The sequence below is a fragment of the Uloborus diversus genome, chromosome 7 (genome assembly GCF_026930045.1).
Source record: "Uloborus diversus isolate 005 chromosome 7, Udiv.v.3.1, whole genome shotgun sequence".
Taxonomy (NCBI): Eukaryota; Metazoa; Arthropoda; class Arachnida; order Araneae; family Uloboridae; genus Uloborus; species Uloborus diversus.
In genome coordinates this window covers 167507029-167519459 of record NC_072737.1, presented here as the reverse complement: position 1 = coordinate 167519459, position 12431 = coordinate 167507029, and the positions used below count along the sequence as shown (strand labels likewise).

Below are 12431 nucleotides of genomic sequence, written 5' to 3'. Positions count from 1 at the left end.
TCCCACTTGCTCCCATGAAAATGCCGTGCTGGTGTTTCAACCTCCATTTCTCGCTCTTGTGATATTGCCGTCCTGGGGTGTGCAATATTAACACGACAAAACTATAAAAACCAATTCATTTTTACTTTCTTCTATATCTAATATATAGAAAAAAGTATTGGATTCGTGCAAATTTTCGAATTTTGACGGATTTGAACGTTTTGAGGTGTGCTGAGTCCATTTCGACTATTTTTGGAAAATGTCTGTCTGTGTGTGTGTGTGTGTATGTGTGTGTGTCACGTCTGTGTGTGACCAGTTTTTTGTGGCCGCTCTACAGCAAAAACTACCGCATGAAATCGAACGAAATTTTTTACACATATGTGCCGCTATGTGAACTTGTGCCCATTGGTTTTTGGCGCGAATCCCTCCAAGGGGGGTGGAGCAATGGGACGTTTTTTGAGTTACGCAATGCTTGCTATTCCTCAGGAAGTAACTGGCGGACTCGAACAAAATTTGGTCCATATGTTGCCAATAACAGGAACAGGTGCTGATTCAATTTTGGTGTCAATAACTCAAATGGGGGTTGAGCTATAGAACGTTTTTTGTCGTCAATTGTGACTGCTGTTTCTCAAGAAATAATGAACGGAATGAAAGAAAAATTTATTGGCAAGTAGCCCTTAGTGGATATAAGAGCTGATTTTATTTTGGTGTCAACAGCTAAAAAGGGGGTAGCGCAATCACCCGTCCTTTTTTTCCATTGTGAGTGCCCTATTTCAAGAAGTAATTCTACGTTCTGGTTGAAATTTGGAATATATGTGAATCCATATGTAAACAGGTTTTGGTTCAATTTTGACGCCGATCGCTACAAGAGGTGTTGATTTTTTTTTGCGAATAAAAATAGCTTTATTAATGCAACAATAAGAAAGATAAATCGTAATAGATTGTCGTCTGCGTATTTCTCGTGATTTTAATTGTATAGAAATGATCGGAAATATTATCTCCATGATTTAAAATTTTTAACTGTTGCCATCTTATGTTTGTTAACAAATAAAATATTTCTAATTAATTCAAGCAAGGCTTTTAAAATAACTTTCAATTTTCGCTCTTTGCTTTGCTTTTGCAATAATTCAGACATTGGGATGGTCGTCAAGTTTTTGCATGTGTAATTTTGTTTTTGTTGGGAATATTGCTTCCTCATCAAGCATGGGGAGGGATCAGAAAAAAAAAAAAAAGAAAAATATAGAAGAAAGTTTCGTGATGGCCACAACATACTAGTTTTTGCACGGAATACATTTTATTTCTCTTTTTATACACTAGATGGCAGTACCAGTCCATTTTAAATGTAACTGCAGATTTTAAACGTAATCGCAGAGATGAAGAAAGGAAATTTAGCACTAACTTACCAGATTGTGATGTTGGCCTCTGTATCTAAAGCTTTGAAATTTACCACACAAGAAGAATTTACTTATCTTTACTTATATTACACAAAAGATTAATAAAATTCTTTTTTAATGTTGCAGGGTGATGTTTGCTTTTGCGACCAGGATATCAACTTTCTTAGATTTTTTTTTTGTATTTTAAAAATTATTATTTGTATGTGCTGCAGGTATGATCGTACTGTCAATTTAGGAGAAATTATAATGAATAATATTGTTTTTTGTGAAAAGAAAAATAAAACCTAAAGTTTACTCAAGTGTGTTCTAAAAACCACAATTTGGCAAAGGAGTTTCAAAAATCAGCATTTTTTGCAAGATATAACTGAATAGTTGTTTCAGTGCACTTTGTCACAGCTGTGGAAGCAGGGCTAGCTCTAATAGTTTTGCTGCCCCTGGCAATCAAATTTGTATTTTCTTTTTTTATTTTCTTTGCGTCCTTACATTTTTGTGTCATGAAATTTTCCTCCCCTAAAATTTACGGCCCTGGCCAGTTGCACAGATTGACTACTCCAGGAGCTGGGCCTATGTGAAAACACTCAGTTCAAGAAAAGAATTAGAAATGTATTAGGTTGCACAGAAAAACAAAAATTGCTTGAGTTTATTTTTCTTGTTTTAATGCGCATTATTCATTTTTTGAGCAAAGTTGTGGCTGCAGCCATTCATTTCGATTTTTTTCAGTCGAAGGGAAAGACAAAAGGTGTATACTCAATGCAAATTTTATTGGAAAACAACAAAAACCACTCTCACTTGTGTATAAAACATTAATTAAAACGCTTTTATTAGCTTCACCTGTATGTATGTATCTTGTAATGGAATCTTGCAGCTCAAAGTTCACCCACTTCCTGCGATCGGATTCTTTTCAAATTTGGCACGCGACCTCAGACCTGATGACAATGCAATATTCTATAATCAAATTAATTATTTAACTCTTTTAATTGTTTGTTTCCTCCAATTTTAATCAATATTTTGGCACAAATCCAACAATGTGAAAAAAGAAAAATTTAAAAAAATACATTAAAAAAAGCTTGCAAAAATTATTTAAAAATATCTACAAAAACCTTTAGTTTTTCTGCATCAGACAAAATTTGTTCCAATGTTCCAAGGTAATTAGAACATGAAATATAATTGTTTTAAACTAATTTGATGCCAAAATTTAGGTGAGCCTTCAATTGGAAATTCATTGCTGATCAGACCATTGTTGAACAAAACTTTTGTTCAAATGCATCTCAAATTTTAAAGGTAATATAAATATGATTTCCGCAAACATATATCGATGACTCACAGTAGCTTCACAGCGAGGTGCCCTTGTCTTAACTTTAAGATATTACCTCGCACTCATTCTATAAATAATTTCGTCGCCTGATAATTCTCCAACATAAGACTAAAAAACAGTAAAATAAAATAATAGTTTAAAGAACTAAAAAAACTCGCTTTCATAGCAAAATGAACTAAAAAGTGAAAAATAATCTTTGGATGATAGTAGCTAACCAATCACTTAATTTTAATGTGATACAAAAAAGCGTGGGGAGCTTCTTATCAGTTGTCTTGAATTTCTTCCATTTCTTGTCCAAGCAAAAATGTAAATAGACAGCACCCCGCGCTTTTTTGTATTACATTAAAATTAAGTGATTGGTCAACTACTATCATCCAAAGATTATTTTTCACTTTTTAGTTCATTTTGCTATGAAAGTGTGTTTTTTAGTTTTTTTAAACTATTTTTTTTTAAAGCAGGGGGAGGCAATCAACCACTATCAATCCCCTAAATGACAGGCCTGGGTCCTGCCAATTTTATAAAGTCCTTTTAAAAAGTTGGCTGCATGTGTTTCTTATCTTTACTAATAATAAAGCAGAAAGTCTCTCTGTCCGGAGGATGTCTGTAGGATGTCTGTGACGCGCATAGCGCCTAATCCGTTCGGCCGATTTTCATGAAATTTGGCACACAGTTAGTATGTAGCATGGGGGTGTGCACCTCGAAGCGATTTTTCGAAAATTCGATGTGGTTCTTTTTTTATTCCAATTTTAAGAAAAAAAACTATCATAAATGACGAAATTATCATAACGTGGAACTGTAACATGGGCACAAGCCAATTGGCGAGATACGAAATTATCATAACGTGGAACTGTAACGTCGGTACAAGCCAATTGGCGAGAAAATTCACCATACATTATTTGTAAATATACAAGCGAACCAAAAGACCTTTAATTTTTTCTATTACGGGCAAAGCCGTGCGGGTGCCACTAGTTATTAATAATGAAATTTTTCTGAGGACTTGGAGATAATTTTCTTTCTAAAATAATAGAATTTCTTGCATAAACTGTAGTTTTTCTGTTATAAAATGATGATACTTTGACATTTATGTAATTGAAAATAGAAGATCATTTTTAATTTAATTGATAACGAAAATGCTTTTTTTCTGATAAAAAGTGTTAAAGTAAAGAGTAGTATCTAATAATCACTTCTTACATAATTTTAGGGAGATGAAGACATAGAATGTAAAAAGTTTGGACCATTACCAGCATTTAGCCCTCCAATTTTTCTTCAGGTAATTTTAGTGGGAATGCCTTTTTTTTTTATCTACGCGTTTTTATTTGATCCTAAGTATTTTAAAGCCTATGTTTCATCAGATTTTCATAAATCTTAATTCCATAATAACTTTTCACCTATCACTTTTAGATATGTATTATAGTTGTTAAACTATTCTTGTATTGGTTTATATGATGTACAATAATTTCTCAATAATTTGAAAACCTTGGCATGTTCTGAAATAATATCCTACTTTTATTTGGTTGGTTATCTAGAGTTCATTATAATTCTTATATCAAATAATCTTTACTCAAAATCTTGTTATAAACACTTCTTTTGAAATTTGCTGTTAGGTTTTGAATGTAGTGCTTTATGTTTTGAATTGCTGTCAACCCTGTAGTATGTATCTAAAATATTTTTGGAAATTTGTTAATTTTCTTATTCAGATGCTGAAGCCGTTTAAGAACCATGAATGAATGACTGGGAAATCTTTATTGATTTTCCAAAAAAAAAAAAAACCACCTCTGATATTATTTTGTTTTTCTGTTATACTTTCTCCTTATTGAGGATCTGAAAAAATCAGTATTTCGTTTGAGACATTTTAATTACCCTCTTATAAGCAATTAACTTATTTAATTTCATTCATTGGCTTGAAACTTTACTTAGTTTCCTTTTTTTTTTTTTTTTGATGACTCTTGGCCTCTCTGGATTTTTGCACGTTTTTGCCTTTTCCTTAATCTGGCATTGAATAATACTGCATCAGATAACTAGTGCATGTGGAAAACAAAAATATGGGCAGCTCATCTTTCTGGAATAGTCATAACCCAGCTAGAGGCAGGTGTTCTCTCATTAAAGCTGATATTACCTGCACACTGGAAACTAATAAGCTGTAAGTTACCATTGCGAACCTAGGCTAAGGTAGAACTACCAGAGTATACCGACATCTTGGTTACTACATCCTGAGATTGTAATTTTATCCTTGTTTTCTTGTTTTGAGCTCATCACTCAGAAATGGTCATCCAGAAATCAGACTTTCCTGTTAGACTTTTTGCATGCAATTGTGACAGCTTGTGACAAGGAAGAGGAGGCAACAAAAAGTGGCATCGTGCGTTTTTTATAGCAATATGCCCTTGAAAAGGTGTGACATGTGACAAGTTGGAGATGGGGTTCAAATTTGTTGCAAAAAAGAAAAGTAACATCATTTATGGACAGCCCCAAATGAGGGCGAAACCGCAATCTCTAGATATATAGGCAGGCTGTCAGTATAGGCTTGTAGTTCTACTTTAGTTCTGACTTGTGGGCAGTAACTTACGGCTTCTTAAAAATGTGGGTACCTGTCATTTAGCAAGATACATATGCTGATAGATATTTTTAACTTTAACCTACTATTTTTTAAAGGTTCCCCTGCTTTTATTTTTACATGTTATTATCCTTTTTTTTTTTAAATGTCCCCCGGCCTTTATTTTCACATGTTGTTCTTTTTACTTCCTTTTACAAAAAAGGAAGTACTGTATTCGCGAAAATATTTTCACCCAAAAATCGGCCTTAATTTCCATTTTGTTCACCCCCAAATGAATGTTGAGTTTTTTTTTCAACCCGACCACTCGTGGATATGTGCCTAGGAACGTACAGACACCCGAAATATTCATTTTGATGATCCCCGAGTTAATTACGAGTTTTCTCGTGACATCTTTATGTACGTATGTATGTGCGTATGTATGTCTTATAACTCAAGAACCGAATGTCCTAGAAAGTTGAAATTTGGTACGTAGACTCCTAGTGGGGACTAGTTTTGCACCTTCTTTTTTGGTTGCATTCGGATGCTCCAAAGGGGGGCTTTTGCCCCTTTTTGGGGGAAAATCATTGTTAATTTTGATGTAAACTCAAGTGGTGTTATAATTTGGGGGACACTTGGCGATATATCACCAGTCTGTTGGTCGCCAAGTTTTGTCGCCAACTTGGCAACTTTATTTTTTTTTTAAATCTGGTTGCAATTTGGCCACTGTTGGTGATATTTAGAGAGAAAACAATTGAATCACATTAAAATTGCCAATAATGAGAAACTGACATTAAATTGAAGCAAAAGGAAACCATGTGATGCACACATTAGCTCATTTTAAATGTTCCCTTTGCCTTTATTTGTACATGTTGTTATTCTTTTTTCCAGCATTTTCCCCTTTTTCGTCCTTCAGATGCTCACTGCAGAGAATCTGACTCTGCGCCGGAGGAAATAATAAATGAACCCTTCCGTGAAACTTGGGAATGTCTTTCAAGGGAGTCCACCAGCAAAGTAAGTTGAAAAATTACTTCTGTGAGAAAAATTTCTTTAGTGCTCCCAGAGCCAAATTTAGTGCCTCCACCTCCCCCCCCCCCCCTGGCAGACTTGAAAGCTGCCTTTCAAATCTATGACCTTTTTCTATGGACTTCATAAAATCGAGTGTTAACTGTATTCCTACAATAAAAATAATATGCTGTCATATACCGAATTACCCTGCATTATCCGGCATGCCACAAAATTTGGGGGTCACCAGATTTTCAATAACACTTGCCTGGTCCTTTCTGGCGTGCAGGAAAAATCGAGGATAGGCGGAAAAGATACTATAAAAAATATATGTTCAGCTTAAAAATGAGTATATGTTCTATACATATCTTATTAGTATTAGTAAACAGTTTAATTTTGTAAAAATATTTACTAACAATGCCATTTGTTATTTTAACAAGAAAAATATTGTTCAATAACGAATAATTTTATAAAAATGAAATTAAAACTAAGTAAGCAAACATTTAAGGCGTAAGATACCGCCCCTTAAACCAGTGTGCTAAAGAATTTACTATAGCTATTGAATAAATAAAAATTAAACTTACCTTTCTAAAAGGAACCTAAAATATTTTTTTACGAAGAATTATGAATAAATTGTAGTAACGATGATTGCTTTTGAATTGATTACTTTATTGGTATATAATTAAATAAATTAATAATGAACTAACTTAAATACTGAGCACATACGATATGCAATGCACATTTTTTTTTGAAAGAAGGTTACTTTCAGGATTTATTTACAGTTGAACTCGGTTAATACAAACTGCCAAAAATTCGCGAATTTGTTCAAAAAAACCATTCTTCGTAACGTCCGTGAATAAGTAATATATGGAGAAAAATTGAAAAATCCATACGTAAATTTAAAACAGAATTGCTTTGCAACTTATTTACAATGTCTGTCTTTTCACGAATTGTTAGAGTTTTTCTTTTTACGCTCTCCTATCTTTAGCTTTTAATGGGCTACCAAATAAAGCAACATTCAGTTTATAAAGAACATAGGACTGCCAGGCAGGATGGACACTACGAAATTTTTTTCCTGCACGATCTGGAAAAAGCTAAGCCAGTTTATGGCATGAAATAAAGTGCTTTATCGATATTCGAGAAGAGACAAAATAAAAGGGTTGGAAATAGTGGGACAGTAATTTTTATTAAGTAAAACAGGTGGCAATACCCAAATGAAAAAATGAACGGTTTTATCCCCAAGCAGACTGACCAGTTCAAAAGTAAACAGGTGTAATGAACTTTAACCTCTTTCAGAATAGCAGAGGAACTTTCAGAATAGAATTGTTCGTCTTAACCGGCACTTTCATTTTGATCTACGTAATATCCATGACATTTTTAATGTAATTAAATAGTAAACCAAACTAATTTAACAAAATGTTCGTTTTAGCCGTAATTTCGTATTAACCGTGGTCGTATTAACGAAGTTCAACTGTATTTATTTCCATACAGTAGTTTGCTTTCTGATTGGAACTGCCCGAGGAAGTTTACTTTTGTTTTGTTGAAAAATAAACCTTAAATTACCCAGCATGCCTCAAAATTCAAATTTCCCAGCATGCTAGTAAACCTTGCTTTTTTCCGGCATGCCGGGTAATGCGAAGTAATAGAGTAATTAGCTCTGGAAAAACCTTAAAACTGGTTTCCATAAAGAATCTTAAATATTTTTTAAGGTTTTAAGTCTCTTGGAACCTCGAGCTGTCTTCAGTGGCCATACTCATCATGGTTGTTTCACTATGCACAAGGAAAAAATTCCAGAGTGGACTATACCGTCCTTCAGTTGGAGGAATAAGAAGAATCCCAGCTTTATCCTGGTAGGTCCTGGTGTTTTTTGAAAATTTAAAGTGCATGTATGTCAAGATGGAAATTTGTTTTGTGCTGCTTAAAGCATCACCATGTCATACCCACCAACAGACGTGACACACCACAAAATTTTGAAACTAAGTTTTGATTTAAAGTTTAAATTAAATCCGTTCTTTTGCCACTAAGTTGCAGGGTAGCTATTTGTAATTTTTGCACAAAGTCGTTTACATAACTGTTACATGGTGGTGTATTAACAATGTTATCAATCACATCATTAAAATTTATATACACATCATAAAAATTTTATTGACTAACTATTTGAATAAAATAAAAATCAACTTTTAGTAAGAAATTATCAAAAAAAGCATGTTTGAAACCCAAAAAAAAAAGTTATGCTTAGGAAAACATAATTTTTAACCATAAAAGTTTACATAGACTAAATTAAAAACTTACCTAAATCTTTAACAAATATCTGAAAGTAGGTTTAATTTGTAAATAAACATTATCTAATAAAATTTGCTTTTGTGTGGTACATTTGAAAGCACAAACTCGAATTTAAACCCCCAATTCTATCAGGTTTAATAGTTATTTCTGCTTTTTGCTGCCATATATATTATTTTTTTGAAAGTAATAGCTTCTTTTATAGTATCTAAAAAGGCTTGGAATGTATATAACTAGTACTTTTATAGCCAACAGAGTAAAAATTTGACCCCGAGAGAATCTCGAGCTTAGTTAACTTCCCCAAAAACGGTAACCCGAGTGACGCTCGGGCATAGACCTCAAAGTGTTAACTTTTCACTGTTAATTTAAACTATAAAGTTAACCATTGAACATATTATCATGGGTGCCAATCTTCTCCAAGAGCAAGGGGAGCACCCCCCCCCCTCTCCATCTCCTACAATCAGTTTTAAAACCAGTAGGGGTCAATATTCCTCATTTCACTACAGGGGTGCCCACAGGGGGGGGATTATGGCGCAAGTTGCGCCATCAAAATATTTGGGAGGGATTTTTTTTTTCAGAACTTTTTTTCTTTAGAACATGAAATTTTTGAATTTTGGAAATAAAAAATATTTAAACTTATTCGACAAGAAATAGATGCATTAATAATACTTTTTTCACGTACTCTTCAGGGCCGTCGCCAAGAGGGGGGGGGGTTCTACACCCCCAATTTTTCAGAAGTGGGGCATCCAATTTCATTTTAGCGATGAAAACGAACAAAGAGAAAGGGAAACTCTTATTTATTTTAAAAATTAAAATAGTAATTATAAATGAACAATTTAAATAATAGTGACAAAAAGTATTTTTTCTGTAAAATTTGAATAGAAAATGTAATCTTAAAATACAATGAGAACATTCATGATTCTCTTTTATTAATAGTCGCGGAAATGTATGCTTGAAACATTTTTATTAACCAAAAAAAAAAGGATTCAGTTCAGTGCACTCTCCACTAGGCCGCAGAATGGGTATGTCTGCCTAGTCGGAAACTATGGGCTCGGCTCAAATTAAAGTATTATGCATAGAGTAAAATTAGCATAATGGGAGGGAGGAAAGGAGACAAAACTAACATGGTGCACGCCTTGTCTCTCGGCGGCCCTGGTTATATAAAACTATGCTTCATGGCTTCATAGTTCTTCAGTTAAAAAAAAAAACCATAAATAAATAGGACAGCTTCATTGGAACAGCTCATAGCATAGGGTTCGCCGAAACATTCCTATATGAATTTTTTTTTTTTTTTTTTGATGAAAAATATTGTCCTGAAAATAATTGCTAAGTGGAGAAAATGTATGGGTAGCCGAAATAAATTTGAAATAGAGAGAAAAAAATAATAACAGTTAAATGCAAAGAGGGATTCAATGTATTGTAATGAATACTCAAACCAAAAGTTCTAAATTTTTGAATGTAAAAATCGTAAGTAAATCACAGCTTAATCAAGAGATGCAGGTGGCATATTTAAATTAAAATGAAGTAGAATAAAGACCTAAGGTATCGCAGAAAATTATCACATCTTTTCAAAATGTTAAAAGTCCTTTTTCCAAGGCCGCAAATGCTTGTATTGCAAGAAAGCAAAAATATTAGGGGGGAAATTGAAAGTTCTATTATGGAAAATCCAAGCAAATAGTCGTGTTTGGCAAAGGAAAATTAGAAGAAAATATTATACCACAATATGTTTATCAGTAATTAAAATTGACAATGAAGATAGGAGGGACGTAGACAAACTGAAAGGAAGAGTGGGGAACTCCAAATCCTTCTTTTTATGTCTCCAAAGCGGGCCTGGAAGTGAGTTTTTAAAATTTAGGTTTTGAAAAAATCCCGGAAAATTTTTCTCAAACCCCATCCATTAGCCTAAAGTCATTAAAGATGGCCTACGCCTGAGTATTTAGGACTGTAATTTAGGAAAACCATGAGAGTGCTCCCAACGTAACTTCAGAGAAACGCCCTCTCAATTAATCATTCATTCTCATTCAAGGTCGAATAAATTTCGTCTTTTGGACTTTAATAGGAAAAAAAAATCCCTGAGTTGTCCCAAAACTGTCGTCCTGCAAATATTACCGAAGATCCTCAAAAATTTCATTGTTAAGGCTTCATTTTAGAAAATTTTTTGGGGGAGAGATCTCCAAAACCTTCTACCCCTCTAACAGTATTAATAAATCGTCTACGATTGCTTTAATTGAATTTCAATTTTGAAAATTTGCCATGGGAGGACTCCAAATCTCTCCACCCATTAACATTAACAAAAATCTTCTAAAAGTGCGGTTTCTACGGATCGAAATTTTTTTCGAGAGGATATCTCTCTCTCTCTCTCTCGCCAACATCATTGAAAAATGTCTTAAATCTCGCTTTAGTGCTTCAATTACGAAACATTTCTGGTCGCGAGCCCCTTCAAAACTCCCCCCCCCTTTCATCGAAGGTTAGCTTAAATTACGTTTTCGGAGCTTTGGTTTCAAGAAACTGGCGGTGCACTAAATTTTAACAAAAAAGTCTACAATCGCTTTTTTAAGACTTCAAAATTTCAAAAAATTTTGAATGGCGGGTGGTTGCATCTCTTATCCCCTTAGATCGTCTAAAACTGTATTTTTCGATCTACAATTTTCACATTTTTCCCGGGGGAGAGCCCCCGGACCCCCCTTTATTTGTCATAATCAGAAATAATTCACAATTGGGAATGCGTGCTTGAAGTTTAAATTTTGAAAAATTATAGAACGATGACCCCGAGTCTCTTCCTCCCTTAACAACACCATAAATCGTCTAAAACTGTGTTTTTCAAATAATAGTCTTGAAAATTCCCGAGAGAGAGCCCCTGGACACCTTAACATTAACAATATTTCTGAACATAATTAAATATAATGTACGATTGTGTTGGGAATTTAAATTTGGAAAAATTATCGGGAGAGGCTATCCTGGAACTCCTCCCCCCTTCCTCCCAAACGTAAAATATAGTTTAAAACTGCGTTTTTATGTCTTCAAATTGCGGAATAATGCAAGAAGGTAGCCGTCCGACACCCCCTAATTCTGATTGAATATTATCCTTACGATTATTTATATTGCTAGTACGAAAGTCCAGTAATATGACTATCCCTGCTAATCCAGAAGCCAAATCTTCTCTCTCTCTGCACATTCCAGCATGCGTATGAAAAAATTCAGGGGCTGCCAAAAGCGCACCCTCCCCTCCAGTTTTCTGAAATAGCGACGACTCTGGTACTCTTTCCAAAATTTAATGACCGTTTCTCTTTTTCAATGAAAGAAGCATAACAGACGGCATGGAGTTGGTGTCCTTTCAAAGCTGGGTCAGAAGGTTTGATTAGATTTCTTTTCAATATCTTATAAATTTTCTGGAAGTAGCACAATTCTGCATGATGAATACGTGTGACAGTGATGAGGGAGAGAGGTCAAAAATGTTTTATTGTGTGTAATAATTCTGGCCAGTATGCTCTAGTCTTTCATTGATTCGTTTTCACCTTAACAATCGTTAAGAACTAGTTTTGAAGTCCCTCCAATCGATAATTAATATATTTTCTTCATTCTCTAGCTTAAGCTTATGAAAAATTTTTCATTTCACTTCACTCCCATCTTCTCTACCATTTTTAAACTGATTGTTTCAATTTATCATTAGATGATTTTTATTAAAACTTTCAGTGACTTTGGTTTTCACTGATGGAAGTAGAACATTCTGTTCTTAAGGTGTTTAAATTATTTTTCGTAAATCATATTTATTTTCTTCCATATCTGATATGTATAGAAAGATATTTGATTCGTTAAAATTCTCGAGTTTTGATTTTCGATGTGTGCAGAATAGCTGAATCCATTTTTGAGAATTTCCGAAAAATATCTGTCATGGTGTGTGTGATCTATCTTTTTTTGACTATGCAACTTC

The 12431-nt window shown here is 33.8% G+C and overlaps 1 protein-coding gene across 1 annotated transcript in view; it reads left to right on the top strand.

Moving 5' to 3' along the window:
• LOC129225969 (metallophosphoesterase 1-like) overlaps positions 1 to 12431 on the top strand; it is a 43508-nt gene that overhangs the window by 28709 nt on the left and 2368 nt on the right. The window contains exons 7-9 of the mRNA XM_054860538.1: positions 3890 to 3958; positions 6107 to 6229; positions 7930 to 8070. Coding sequence (XP_054716513.1) covers positions 3890 to 3958; positions 6107 to 6229; positions 7930 to 8070 — 333 coding nt within the window. The remainder of the gene's footprint in view (positions 1 to 3889; positions 3959 to 6106; positions 6230 to 7929; positions 8071 to 12431) is intronic.